This window comes from Dermochelys coriacea, chromosome 3 (genome assembly GCF_009764565.3).
Source record: "Dermochelys coriacea isolate rDerCor1 chromosome 3, rDerCor1.pri.v4, whole genome shotgun sequence".
NCBI classification, from domain to species: Eukaryota; Metazoa; Chordata; order Testudines; family Dermochelyidae; genus Dermochelys; species Dermochelys coriacea.
Window position 1 is genome coordinate 160,618,201 of NC_050070.1, and position 15,308 is coordinate 160,633,508.

Here is a 15,308-nt window from a genome sequence, read left to right on the forward strand (position 1 = left end):
CTTCAAATTCATATTTCCTAACAGCAAGTTAAACAGATATAAATACACCACAATACAGTACATAAATGGGAGAGTGTATATTATTGCCGTTCCTGGCTTCATTTTTTAATTTTTAGCACCTAAAGCAAAGTACGGTGAGATATTTCTTTATTTTTCCAGATAAATTTCAGCAGAAAACTATCTTCTCACCTGGATGTAGAGAAATATTTATTCTTTATCAACAGAAAGCTTTACGTGTTATCAAATTCCAGTATGCTTGCTTCTGCTCATCTCCAACTGTGGTAAAAGGTGGAGAAAGCCCTCTCTCCCCCCTCCCTTTGTTTACCCACACAGGGTCAGATAGAATCAGTCATCTAATAATTAAATGCCCAATCCTGCAAGCCTCCACACATGGAAATCCCTCTGAAATCAGCAGGAGTTCTGTATATGGGGGATTGAGGACCAGGGTAACTTTTTTAACTTCAGGCCAAATTCTGCTCTTAGTCACACAGGATTTATACTTCTGCAAATGAGAGCAGATCATGGCCCTTAATTTATACATCTATGATAACTATTCTTTTTTTATAACTAAGGAAGTTTTCCAAAAGGGCCTAAAACAAACGCACAAAATATTCTTCTTCTTAAAAATGTCTAAAGAAAAATACACATATTTACCTTAAAATAGTTATTGAGTTCATTTGAGAGAAACTGATAAAAAATCTCTCTTTCAGCAGATTCAATCAGGCGATCATGGAATACTCGGGTTGTTTCATGCACAAAGAGAAGAGCTGCAGTTTCTTTTGAGACAATAACAGACCTATGGGCTTGCAACAATCCCTGGAGCACCTATTAGCAAATTTAGTATAGAGTGTTTATATGAAGTTTTAAATTAATTGGATTAATAAAAGAGATCCTGGTATGTTTATTTTGAAACTACCATATATTGTATTAAGCTTTATCAACAGTAGTATCATACATTTTAATCAGAACTAAAGCATTCAAATATCTCTTACTTAAGGTATGTATTTTCTTCCCCTGCACATGCATTCAAGGGAGCAGGAGGGCACAAGAAGCCTACCTTGTACATCCCACACAGAGGATGATAACATGACAGTTTCTGGCCAATGACCATGCTTACAACATCATGCTAGCCAGGGAAGGTGGGAGGACATGAAACAAAGTGCACATTGCATCCTCTATAAGATGTAGCAGCAGGTGCATCTTCCCTGGGCATCAGGAACTATAGTAAATATTGTGCTTCTTGAGGCACAGTGGGTCCAGGAGTCCTAATGGGGTGGCAAAGCTCAATACAAGCCCTACCACAGGACTGTTGGTATAAGCCAGATGACCGCCCACATTTGGTCACCCATAAGCATAAGCAATGCAAGTGGCTGCCTGGGGTACTTTTTGCGATGTTGAATAATTTGAGACACACAGAGCTTACATGATCCAACTTTCCATACATACTAGGATAGAAGCAACTCCTTACCTAATAATTTCCCCTTCCCCATCTTCCCTGGCAGCATGAGGCCCTGAAAATTCCTTAAATATCTCTCGTTTGAGTTCCATTACTGTAGGATACTGTAGTATTTTATTTTATAAGAAATACCACACTTGCTGAAATCACAATTTATTGACATTTTTAATAGTACATGAAAATGTTTTTATATTTGTAGATCATGCACAACAGAGACTGATGTATATGCTCAGCCTTGATTCAAACTTTAATCTTTTCAGTAAATGAATATACTTAAAGGGTTAATTGAGCCCTGGTATAAGTGGAAGCACAACTTAATTGAAGTCAATAGAGTTGTGCCGACTTGTAGCAGGGCTGAAAATGGCCAAAATTATTTATTTCCTAGATATTTGTTTCTAATATTAACACATCTTTTTATGGAAGGAAATAAAGGTAAGATACAACAGTATATACCAGTGCACAAGTAAGTGAGATATAGGTTAGTATATAGTGCTCATGGTATGGCCTCTCTGGTAGGCAGCAACAAATACTTTTAAAACGAACAATTAGTAGTCTGAAGGAGACCATCCCATTCCGCCCTCTGTTTTCTTCTTTTTATTAATAATTATTTCTGAGTGATCTTGGCAATTCTAAAAGTAAAGACTGGATTAGATGGAAATCTCCAAATTTATTTTCCTTGTATGTCATAAACCAAATTGAAACTATCATAGGACTCCAGATGGCAAAACTAATTTAATAATCTAACTCCAAGAACCAGGCTAAATTCAATAGACAAAAATTATATATGCTCTTGCTTGTTCACTCTGCACAAAAATTGAGAATACTTTTATGGCAATCTGAAATGTCTAGTGCAATATAACATACCTTGAAGAGATCTCGTAGATTAAATGTATAGTGGCACTTAGCTGGCGTTGGGAGCATGCTGCGGCACATATTATGGTATACAGCTATGGAAGAGGAAGTTAGAAAGTCATTGCATTTCTGAACCTCAGATAAGAATCTGTTGTTATACAGGTATGTTCCCAGATGAACCTAAAGAAGAAAAATGTATATGATTTAGTTACCACTTCTTAGGAAAAGTTTAAGTATATTGCCTACTGCTGAAATATAACAAAATTTATAAGACAAAAAGCAGCAATTTTCATTATTATTTTAACAGGAAAAGACAATCTTACTTACCTACACAAAAAGAAAAGGAGTACTGGTGGCACCTTAGAGACTAACAAATTTATTAGAGCATAAGCTTTCGTGAGCTACAGCTCACTTCATCGGATGCATTTGGTGGAAAAAACAGAGGAGAGATTTATATACACACACACAGAGAACATGAAACAATGGGTTTATCATACACACTGTAAGGAGAGTGATCACTTAAGATAAGCCATCACCAGCAGCAGGGGGGGAAAGGAGGAAAACCTTTCATGGTGACAAGCAAGGTAGGCTAATTCCAGCAGTTAACAAGAATATCAGAGGAACAGTGGGGGGTGGGGTGGGAGGGAGAAATACCATGGGGAAATAGTTTTACTTTGTGTAATGACTCATCCATTCCCAGTCTCTATTCAAGCCTAAGTTAATTGTATCCAGTTTGCAAATTAATTCCAATTCAGCAGTCTCTCGTTGGAGTCTGTTTTTGAAGCTTTTTTGTTGAAGTATAGCCACTCTAAGATCTGTGATCGAGTGACCAGAGAGATTGAAGTGTTCTCCAACTGGTTTTTGAATGTTATAATTCTTGACGTCTGATTTGTGTCCATTCATTCTTTTACGTAGAGACTGTCCAGTTTGGCCAATGTACATGGCAGAGGGGCATTGCTGGCACATGATGGCATATATCACATTGGTAGATGCGCAGGTGAACGAGCCTCTGATAGTGTGGCTGATGTGATTAGGCCCTATGATGGTATCCCCTGAATAGATATGTGGACAGAGTTGGCAACGGGCTTTGTTGCAAGGATAGGTTCCTGGGTTAGTGGTTCTGTTGTGTGGTGTGTGGTTGCTGGTGAGTATTTGCTTCAGATTGGGGGGCTGTCTGTAAGCAAGGACTGGTCTGTCTCCCAAGATCTGTGAGAGTGATGGCTCGTCCTTCAGGATAGGTTGTAGATCCTTGATGATGCGTTAGAGAGGTTTTAGTTGGGGGCTGAAGGTGATGGCTAGTGGCGTTCTGTTGTTTTCTTTGTTGGGCCTGTCCTGTAGTAGGTGACTTCTGAGTACTCTTCTGGCTCTGTCAATCTGTTTCTTCACTTCAGCAGGTGGGTATTGTAGTTGTAGGAATGCATGATAGAGATCTTGTAGGTGTTTGTCTCTGTCTGAGGGGTTGGAGCAAATGCGGTTATATTGTAGCGCTTGGCTGTAGACAATGGATCGAGTGGTATGATCTGGATGAAAGCTAGAGGCATGTAGGTAGGAATAGCGGTCAGTAGGTTTCCGATATAGGGTGGTGTTTATGTGACCATCGCTTATTAGCACCGTAGTGTCCAGGAAGTGGATCTCTTGTGTGGACTGGTCCAGGCTGAGGTTGATGGTGGGATGGAAATTGTTGAAATCATGGTGGAATTCCTCAAGAGCTTCTTTTCCATGGGTCCAGATGATGAAGATGTCATCAATGTAGCACAAGTAGAGTAGGGGCATTAGGGGACGAGAGCTGAGGAAGCGTTGTTCTCAGTCAGCCATAAAAATGTTGGCATACTGTGGGGCCATGCGGGTACCCATCGCAGTGCCGCTGACAACCTATACTGAAGGACGAGCCATCACTCTCACAGATCTTGGGAGACAGACCAGTCCTTGCTTACAGACAGCCCCCCAATCTGAAGCAAATACTCACCAGCAACCACACACCACACAACAGAACCACTAACCCAGGAACCTATCCTTGCAACAAAGCCCGTTGCCAACTCTGTCCACATATCTATTCAGGGGATACCATCATAGGGCCTAATCACATCAGCCACACTATCAGAGGCTCGTTCACCTGCGCATCTACCAATGTGATATATGCCATCATGTGCCAGCAATGCCCCTCTGCCATGTACATTGGCCAACTGGACAGTCTCTACGTAAAAGAATGAATGGACACAAATCAGACGTCAAGAATTATAACATTCAAAAACCAGTTGGAGAACACTTCAATCTCTCTGGTCACTCGATCACAGATCTTAGAGTGGCTATACTTCAACAAAAAAGCTTCAAAAACAGACTCCAACGAGAGACTGCTGAATTGGAATTAATTTGCAAACTGGATACAATTAACTTAGGCTTGAATAGAGACTGGGAATGGATGAGTCATTACACAAAGTAAAACTATTTCCCCATGGTATTTCTCCCTCCCACCCCACCCCCCACTGTTCCTCTGATATTCTTGTTAACTGCTGGAATTAGCCTACCTTGCTTGTCACCATGAAAGGTTTTCCTCCTTTCCCCCCCCTGCTGCTGGTGATGGCTTATCTTAAGTGATCACTCTCCTTACAGTGTGTATGATAAACCCATTGTTTCATGTTCTCTGTGTGTGTGTATATAAATCTCTCCTCTGTTTTTTCCACCAAATGCATCCGATGAAGTGAGCTGTAGCTCACGAAAGCTTATGCTCTAATAAATTTGTTAGTTTCTAAGGTGCCACCAGTACTCCTTTTCTTTTTGCGAATACAGACTAACACGGCTGCTACTTTGTTACCTGCACAGTAACTTTGGTTCTTCAAGATGTGTTGTTCACTGCTGGTCTATGTGTCCAGTGCATTTGAACAAGAGACTTTTGGTCAGCAGTACCTGTTCGGGTGAGGGATGTGCCGTGGGGGTCCTCATGCCTCCAACTGAGGGCATAAAAGACTGGGCCACTCAAAGTGTCCCCCAGTTCCTTCATCACTGAAATACTTATGAAAACAGACTCCATAGTAGCAGGGATGTAGGGCATGTTGTGGAATGTGTGTATACAGGCAAGTAACTGTTTCTTCTTCGAGTGCATGTCCACATATATATTCCACTGCTGATGACACCCAAGCAGTAGACATGTTGGAAATGGGAACCAGGAGTCTTTTAAAACAAAGACTATAGAACTTCTTTCCCAAAGTTCACATCACCTCTAGATACAGCACATTCACTCAGCATTACACCATTGTGGAAGCAAGACCTACCGATGTCCACAATAGGAGCATTCCTTAGAGAGAGTGAGCAGCTTGAGCTCTAATAGAACAGGCAATAATCCTAGGGAGTGGACTTCCATTAGCCAGTTTGTAACAAATTTTGTTGCACAGTGAGATCCAGTTATAGATTCTGTGAGCCACAACAGTCTGATCATTCATCGTCTCTGCATATACAACAAAGAGCCCGAGAGACATTCTGAATGGTTTCATCCTATCTATGTAAAAGGAAAGTGCCCTATAGATCTCTAAAGAATGCAGTTTCTTGTCATCCTTGTGAGTTTGGGATTTCAGGAAAAAACATCAGCAGATGAATGACCTGATTCCAAATGAAAATCAAAAACCACCTTCAGTAAGAATTTGGAACAGACCTTTAATGAGACATTATCTTTATGGAAGACACTATACAGATGTCCTGCTATCAGTTACAGTAACTCCTCTAATCTCCTTGTTAATGCTATTATCAACAAAAATGCTGTCTTTGCTGGTAAGTGAAATAGACCAAGGTGGAATCATGAGACCTGCCACGACTAAATTAAGCTCCCAGGAAGGGATTGGTTTTCCTACTGGGGGATAAGCCCATATCAGACCTTTTAAAAATCTTGCTCCCATAGGGTGGGAAAAAAATGTTTAACGAATGAGAGAGTGAACAGCAAAGATGGCTGCTAAGTGAACCTTCATCAAACTAATTTACAGGACTGAATTTTTTGAATTCCAGGAATTATTCTAATATGCCTAGGACCTGAGCTGCGGAAGGAGATAATTGATGATGATGAACCCATATCGAAAATCTCTTCCATTTAGCCAGGTAAGTATTCCTAGTAGAGTCTTTCCTACTTTCACTGAGAATGTTCTGTACATAGCTGGACAGATTTTCTGATGAATTAACCATTCAACCAGTCAGTCAATGCTGTGAGGTGAAGAGTGCAAGGAAACTTGATCATGACTCAGAGATTATGCCTCAGAGTAACAGTAAGGTGTTGGGAGGTTGAATGGATGAGGTTTGAAGGTCTAAGTACCAAAACTGTGTTGGCCACACCTGGGCTATTAATATGATACTGGCTACTTCCGGTTTGAATTTTCTGATGATTCTAGGAATCAGCAGGATCGGAGAAAATACCTACAGATGTTCCAAACACCATGAAATCAAGAATGCATTGGAAACTGACCCTGAACTCTGTCTTCCTTTGCAACAGAAACAATTACACTTCTTGTTTTCTTTGATAACAAACCAATCTATGGTGGGAAAATGATATTTGCTGAAAATCATTTGATACACCTCATCCTTTAGAGTCCATTTGTGATTGTTGATTAATTATGCTGAGGTTATCTGTCAGAACATTCTGCACTCCGGGGAGATCAGATGCCTTGAAAGTGACCCGATGATGAATGTAGAAGTTCCAGACACGTACCTCCTCCTGACTCAACTGAGTGGGATTTTGACCTGCCTTGTTAGTTCAGGTAAAACATTGCAGCCGTATTGTATGTTATAATCTTTATGGTGAGACCCTTGATGAATGGTAAGAAGACTTTGCAAGCTCAATAAATGGCTCCCAGCTTTAGGATGTGTAAATGAAGAGCTGACTCCTGAGGTGTCTACAAGCCTTGTGTTTGCATATCATCCAGACGTGCTCCCCAGCTCAGAGCTGATGTATCTGTTACTAGCATCTTCAATAGAACTGGAGGAGAGAAAGGGATCACCTTGCAGCATACATTACTAGATTCATCCATCAACTTAATGAGGCCAGGACTTGAGATGCAGTGTGAACTAACATGTCCATGTGATGTTTTCTTGGATGATACACAGACTTCAACCATCTTTGCATTCAGCACAGGTGAAGTCTGGCATGCTGAGTCACGTTAAGTGAGGCCAGGTGGTCGAGCAAACTGAGGCAAGATCCTGCAATTGTTCTTGGATAAACCTGCAGATTATTGCATGGGTTGAGCATAGTTGGGACATTTTTTCTGGAGGCAGATAGGCAATCTGCTATTGTGAAGTCCAGAATGGCCCCAATGCACTCTTCTTTACACAGGACACAGAACTGACTAGTCATTGTTTATTTTCAGGTCAAATCGAGCAAAGAAAAACTGAATTTGAAAGATATTGTTCAAAACTTGCTGACTGGATTGACCCTGGATTAACCAGTCATCCAGATATGGAAACACATGGATACACAGCCTTCTGAGATCAGCAACTATTATTGATTTAAAGGTGATCTAGATGAGCCCTCCCCATCCTGGAGTGGAGTTGTCTGTCACCAGAGTCTTAGTATGTAGAGGTATAGAGAAGGGTACTGCACTGCACATCTGAGGAGGGTCTTTCAATTAGTTTAATGATGACTTCTTGTGGGATCATAACCATCTAGTCTATAAAGTGTCTGCTGGGCAGAGACAGTGATTTCAACCATTCTTACAGAGAGAGTAGGTGAAGTTTGCCATGCTGGTGACGTAAGTATATGAGATCAAGTATGTTAGAAGTCTGAGACATGCTTTCACTGACGTTCTTGGGTGAACTTGAAGTTGACTGATAAGCCCTGCTATTCTCTGGATTCTCTCTTGTGGAATGTAAGCTATCACTATCTGGAGTCTAATAGGATTCCTACGAATTCTATGCTATGCATCAGTCAGTGTGGATTTTTGTTTATTAACTTTGAGACGTAACAAGGCAAAGAACTTCAGAGTTATTTGAACTAAGTCAGGTTTCAGAGTAGCAGCCGTGTTAGTCTGTATTCGCAAAAAGAAAAGGAGTACTTGTGGCACCTTAGAGACTAACAAATTTATTAGAGCATAAGCTTTCGTGATGAAGTGAGCTGTAGCTCACGAAAGCTTATGCTCTAATAAATTTGTTAGTCTCTAAGGTGCCACAAGTACTCCTTTTCTTTTTTTGAACTAAGTCAGTCACCTGTTGTGAAACTTTTCCTCAAATCAGTCAGTTGTCGAGGTAAGGATAGATCTGGATTCCTTATCTACCTAGATGAGTTGCCTATACTTCAAAGCACTGGTGAAAACCCTCGGTGCTGTACATAGACCAAAGGGCAGAGCCCTATTCTGATAGTGGAATGTTCCTAAAGGAATGTGAGGTATTTCTGTGGGTTGGGTGGATAGATATATGGAAGCAGGCATTTTATAGGAAAAGAGCAGCAAACTAGTCCTGATGATCTAATGCAGGAATTTATGGAGGCTAGAGTCACCATCCTGAATTTGAAACAATGGATGAATATTTTGAGGCACTGAAGGTCCAGGATAAGCCACCAACCCCTTGTTCTTCTTTGGGATCAGAAAATAATGTGAATTAAAAGCATCTTCCCCTGAAATGTAAGGGCACCTCCTCCTTCACAGTTCCCAGCTATAGAAAGGAGTTTACTTGTTTTAACAGTCTCTTGTGAGAAGGATCTCTGAAAAAGAACAGAGAAGGGATGGAAGGGATTGCTTATGATCTCTAGGACCCACTAGTCTGAGGTAATGCTTGACCAAACTTCTCAAAAACAAAAATGGTTGTTGCAAAGGGATGGTGTGAGGGTAGAACAGAAAAGACCCTCAGGTGGTTCTATCAGGATCTCAATGCTGGAATCAACCCTGGGGCAGCAAAGGAGGTAGAGGGTCATTACACAGGAATCTCTGTCTCTTCCTCAGTGGCTCTTAGGTCCTCTGTGGCTGATTGTAATATTTAACAGAGGAGTGCTGTCGAAAGTATGTTGGCATGGCTGCTTCCTCTTTAGAGTTGGGATGTAGAGTCTCAAAGAATGCAGAGCTGCCCTTGAATCCTTTAGTTTAGAGGGTGCTTCCTCTGTCCTGTTGTTGAAAAGTTCATTATTCTAAAATGTGAGGAGCTTGATTGTTGCCTGGGGATCCCTGAGGACTGAAGCTATGACAATAGAGAAGTACAGAAAGTCAGATGTCCTTCTGCCATTCTATATTTCATCTCCGCTTGCTACTCTTTGGATAGTTTTCTATAAATCGAGACATTGTCTCAATTTAAAAAAAATCTTATTTTGAGAGGAGGGCCTAACTGTTAGCCATACCTCTGAATCACAGTTGATGAATACAGCTTAAGGCTAAAGAGTTCCAATTTCTTTGGGTCCTTTTTGCTCAGTGTGGACTTAGGAGGGCCCAATGTTTTGATCTCTCTCGTACTGCTACCGCTATGAGAGAACTTGCTCTTGAATGTCTAGAAATACTCAGATCATTTAGCAGGGACTCAGTACCTCCTGTCAGCTCTTTTTGACATGACAGGGATGTATGGCTAAGATTTCTACCATGTGTTTCATCAGGTCCTGGAATTCCTTAAACTCATCAGCTGAGGGAGGTGGATTCACTGCCTTGTCAGGGGACAGTGAGGAGATCATAGCAGAGATAGAATGCTTTTCCCCTGGTAGCTGATGTTCTTCTTCACTCTCCTCCTGCCTTTCAAGTATCTGTGGCTGTAATGAGTTACTTGATTTGTCTCTTTGGGGAGGATGCTTTAGCCATAGAGAAAGTGGATGAAGCAGACTTCTTGAAGTCTGGTTGCACACCTGAAGGTGCCAAATAAAGCCATGACTGGAATGGACAGAAATATTGAGTTGGAGGGCACATGGGAGGTACTAGATAGGGTGACCCCCCCATGAAGCCCAGACCTCTTTTTACTATACCTAGTCTAATGTCCCCACTGGAGTATTAAGGTCTAGTGCTAAGCTAACAATTTTTCTGCTGCAGCTGTGGTGATGGTAAAAAGTTCTCCCTCTTCTTCCCCAAAGTCACTTTCAAAGGGCCCCAAAAAAAGGTGATCTGTGGAATAATCTATCCTCTCATTATTTTGTCCATCAATTAGGCCTAATTTTGATACACCCATATTGACTTATTGATTTTTGATTTTTTACTTCTCTTATTTACCAGTCATAATTTTAACACAGTCCTTCAGTGGTAACAGTAGACCCTTTTTGTTTAAATTAAATTTAGGGTTTTTGTATTCTTTTTAACAAGGTTGTTAAAATAGTTTTATATAACAAATTACTGTAACAATTTTTGACTCTTAACCCACTTTTTATCAGTGAGGCTAACAATTAAATTAGGCCTGCTAGGAACCAATTATTACACCACCTCCTCGAAGAGAGGGACAGGTCTCTCGTGTATCGTATAGGAAAGGTTGGTACCAGGGATATCTCTCTAACCTGCAGTACCAGTGGCTACAAAGTTGGTGAGTTAGCTATCACCCCTCTTTATTTTTTTGAAGAGAGGGGACTCCAGTACAGAGTCCACCAATAAGTTACTCAGCACTGGAAGAGTGGGTACCATGGATGTAGTTGGTACTGAGGTGGAAGATACTGGGGCTACAATCACAGAGGCACTTGTAATGAGTATCTGAGTACCAATGCATTTAGCGCCATGATCTGTACCAAAGGGTTGGTACTGAGGGCAGCAATTTGCTGATTTAGAGAGTACCACATGTGCTGTCTTGGAAGTCAGTACTGGGTCACTGGCATGGGTCTTGTCAGGCTTAAGGCTGTTGGATAAATGAACCCAAGAGAAGTCATGCAGCTGATGACTCTTCTGTATCTTGCCAGGTAATGGGAACGGCAACCTGTGCCTGAGGTTCATCTTTGGATGGGTGCTTCTTTCTGCCCATCAGACACTGATGCCAGTGAAGTGTGACTGAATAGTTCTTGTGAGTGGATGTAGTTCAAGAGCTCAAAATGGAATCACGGCTCACCACCTCACTGTCTGAAGCTTGGCTGTAGCTCTTCTCTCAAATTCTGAGAAGACTTGGATCAATTCTCTAGGAGGAAAAATTTCATTTGCACCTCCATCTTTCTCTGAGTATACTTAGTGAAAAAGCAACAGACAAAACATCTCTTGAGGATGTATATTTCTTCAAGAAAAAGAAGGTACTGGAAGGGCCCATACTTAATGGGCATCCAAGCATCATACGAATGACATTAAACCCTGATGACTTACCTTCTGCCATAATGTTAGTACCCCTATATGGCCGGGCGTGGTAGAGGTGGTGGGGAGGAAGAAAGATGTCTAGGCTAATTAAAATGTATCTAATTTCCTGCCCCCGGAAACATGAAAAAGAGAAACTACACAAATTACACTATACTATTGCATACAAGGCTAAGTAAATTGCACAGTGTGCAGAATATGTGAAGACTGCAGGGCTTCCGCATCACTGCCATGAGTGGTAAGAAGGAACTGAGAGAAATTAGGACCAGCTTTGCCCTTTATTCCCCAGGTATGGGAGGGAAGGGATGTGATGGCACCTAAGCTGGAGGAGCAGCCCCAAAGAGCAGCTGGCCAAAAGAATCCCGTCTTGCATACATAGGGTACATGTGCTCCAAGAGGGGAATCTGCGTAGACAATCATTTTAAGAAGAAACTTAGTAACTTCAGCACTTTAGTGGGCATGTGAACAAATCCTTGGACTCCTTCCAACATGCTATCCTTGATAGATCAATATTCCAGATGAAGGGGATAGTATGTATTCCCAGTCTGGAGATGGATATTTATTCCTGTTAAGTTCTTGGCAAACTTATGGTGCGCCTATGTCAGCTCAAAAGACAACACTTTGAATTGAAAATGGTGGTTCTGTTAAAAATCTGATACCTCTTAACACTTGGATATGCCCATATGAGCAAGTAAATGGCCATCAAGCCCAGAGCACATAACTAGTTTTGCTATTTGCAGGTGGATTCAAGCCACAAGCTGTACCATATCCTTTTGAAAAAGTAGTGTAAGATGGGCCTGATATCAGAGCTATCCATTGCAATTCTCCTATCCTAAGTGCAGAGGTGATTGCCCCTAAGAAAGCTGTTTTCATGAAAAGGTGATGTAAGGAACACGATGCTATTGATCTGAATGGGAGTCCAATCAACCCAGCCAACACTATATTCTAGATCCTATCAGGGAGGGGGCTCCCTGACTGGAGGACATATGTATATCAACACTTTGAGGAATCTAGACACTGTAGGACATAATAATACAGTGTAGTTATGTATTGGAGGATGATAAGCAGATATAGCCACTACATGTACTCTTGTAGAGCTAACCGAAAGTCCAAAGCACTGTAAGAGATAAAGTAATCCAAAAGAAAGGGAATGTCATCTTAAAATGGAGAGAAATGCTATTCCACCTAAACAGTGAAATGCTTCCATTTGGAATTGCAAGCGAGTCTTCTGGAATCATTCCTGCTATAGACCAGGATGTTTTGGATGTCCTTGGAACATGACTTCTCAATGTCAGTTAGCCTGCTGGCATCCAGGCTGTATGGTGAGACTCTGGATCTGGATGACTTCCTCATTGTTTAGGGACATTATGTCCAATCCAGAGACCATGTTTTTGGGGGCTGTAGCAAGAGTCTTAACAGGTCTTTGAATCAAAACTACCTGGGACTCACTGTGCTATCAAGAGCAACTTTGCTGCATCCTGTCTGAACTTTCTCAATGTTCTCAGAATTAAAGGAACTGGTCATAGGTGTACATCTGAACCTGGGAATATGAGATAAGGAAAGCATCAGATAGCAATCCTGGGCTCAGACACCCTCTAAAGCAAAAGATGCAGCATTTTCTGTTTGATTTTGTGGCAAACAAGTCTATAATTGAGTCCTTTATAGACCATTTATGGTCAAAAGAAAAGTGTCTGCTCAACTGATCCTCTAGGATGTTCACTGATCCTGGTAGATGAATGGCTGTCAAGGTAATCTGAAACCTGATGCACCAGCTCCATAGGTGAACAGGTTCTTGGCACAGTTGAGAAGATCTAGCGCCTCCTCAGGAGTTAATATAGAACATCACTATAGTGTTATCTATCATCACTTGTATTGTTTTGCCTCGAATTAAAGATGGGAACATCACACATGCTATACAGATTATCTCAGTTCTAAGGCATTTATGAAGCTGAGATCTGTTTCTTGACCATAGTTCCTGGGTCTAAGGGTGATTCTAGTATGCTCCCTATGAGAGGTTGGAAGCATCCATTACTAACTTCACTGTGGGCAGAGGGGGAGAAAATGGAAGCCCTCTGCATACTTGGACTGGTTATTTCCAGTGGTTTAGTGATGATAGGATCTGCTGTGGAATCTGCACTGCCATATCTATATGCTGTTTGCTTGGTAGGTAGATGACTTCAACCAGCCTTGCTCAAAACAAAGGTGATGTATAGCATGAGGAGTGATGAATGTGCATGAAGTGACCTAGTATTTTTAAACACATTCTTACTGTTGTCTGAGAATTATTAGTAAATTATTTATAAGCTCTTCCATGACTTTGAACCTACTACCTAAGCTGTTGTGGAGTCCAGAAGTGCTCCTATAAATTCTATCATCTGGAACGGTACTAAGGATGAATTCTCTTTGTTTACCTGGAGACCCAACTTAGTAAAGATTTGAAGAATGTACAATATATTATCTGTGAATTTGTGAGAGGATCCTCAAATGAGCCAGCCACTGAAGTAAGGGTAAAGGCTAATGCTTTGTCTTCTTAAGCCTGGTCTACACCACACAGTTAGGTTGACATAATGTGCCTTACATGACCTAATTATGTCAGTGTACACACTACAGGTTTGTCCCACGGATGTAAGGCCTGGTCTACACTGGGAGCGGGGGGGGGCGTGTACTAAGTTGGTCTAAATTACGCAACTTCAGCTACAAAAATAGCATAGCTGAAGTCAACGTACTTAGAGCTACTTAGCGCAGTGTCTTCACTGTGGTAGATCGACTGCTGCTGCTCCTACGTCGACTCCACCTATGCTTCTCACTCCAGTGGAGTACCGGAGTCGATGGGAGAGTGCTCGGTGGTCAATTTATCGCGTCTTCACTAGGTGGTCAATTTATTTCGTCTTCACTAGATGTGATAAATCAACCCGCGCTTGATTGATTGCTCCAGAGGTAAGTGTAGACATGCCCTAAGTCCCCTACTAGATCAGTGTAACAACTCTACCTCACGAGAGGCAAAGGGCTTATGTTGATGTAGTTAGAGAGACACAGTGTCTGTAGAGACACTGAGTTACTTACATTGACTGTTAGCTATCTTGTCAATTTCAGGGCTCCATGCTGGAGCCCTGAAATTGACAAGAAAGCTGGGCAGCTAGACGCTGGCAGCGCCCACCTGGCTCTCCAGTCCCTGATCAGGGAGCCAAGCAGCCCAGGTAGCTGCCCCCACTCCCAGTGGGGAGGCGAGAAGCCCAGGCAGCTGCTTCCTGCGGGAAATGGGAGGCAAGAGACTTGGGGGGCTGCTGGACCCCCAGTGAGGAGCTTCACAGGGCTAAGAGTTCTGGCTCTGAGCCCTCCACACTGCCCCTCTTCAGCTGGTGGAAGCGTTCCTGGTGAGGACACACACTACCGACAGGAGGAGGATAGCGTGGACATCAGTCGCTGCAATGTGCCAACTATCTACTTTTTCCCCAGTGATAAATTCCCATTTCTGGCATAGCTGCTTCCCTTGTCCCTGGAGAGATGTGTAAATGGCAATCCCTGAAAACACTGGGATGAATTACAACTTTTCTACCTGAAAGGGGGTTTCAAAGAGGATGGCTCTAGACTGTTCTCAATGGTAGCAGATGACAGAACGAGGAGTAATGGTCTCAAGTTGCAATGGGGGAGGTTTAGATTGGATATTAGGAAAAACTTTTTCACTAAGAGGGTGGTGAAACACTGGAATGCGTTACCTAGGGAGGTGGTAGAATCTCCTTCCTTAGAGGTTTTTAAGGTCAGGCTTGACAAAGCCCTGGCTAGGATGATTTAACTGGGACTTG

The 15,308-nt window shown here is 41.9% G+C and overlaps 1 protein-coding gene across 1 annotated transcript in view; it reads right to left on the reverse strand.

Annotated features, from left to right (window-relative positions):
- The window catches only part of DNAH14 (dynein axonemal heavy chain 14), a 551,687-nt gene that overhangs the window by 146,074 nt on the left and 390,305 nt on the right, over nucleotides 1-15,308 (reverse strand). Inside the window, exons 53-54 of the mRNA XM_043511487.1 lie at nucleotides 2,321-2,488; nucleotides 655-825 (exon numbers count right to left, since the gene is read on the reverse strand). Coding sequence (XP_043367422.1) covers nucleotides 655-825; nucleotides 2,321-2,488 — 339 coding nt within the window. The remainder of the gene's footprint in view (nucleotides 1-654; nucleotides 826-2,320; nucleotides 2,489-15,308) is intronic.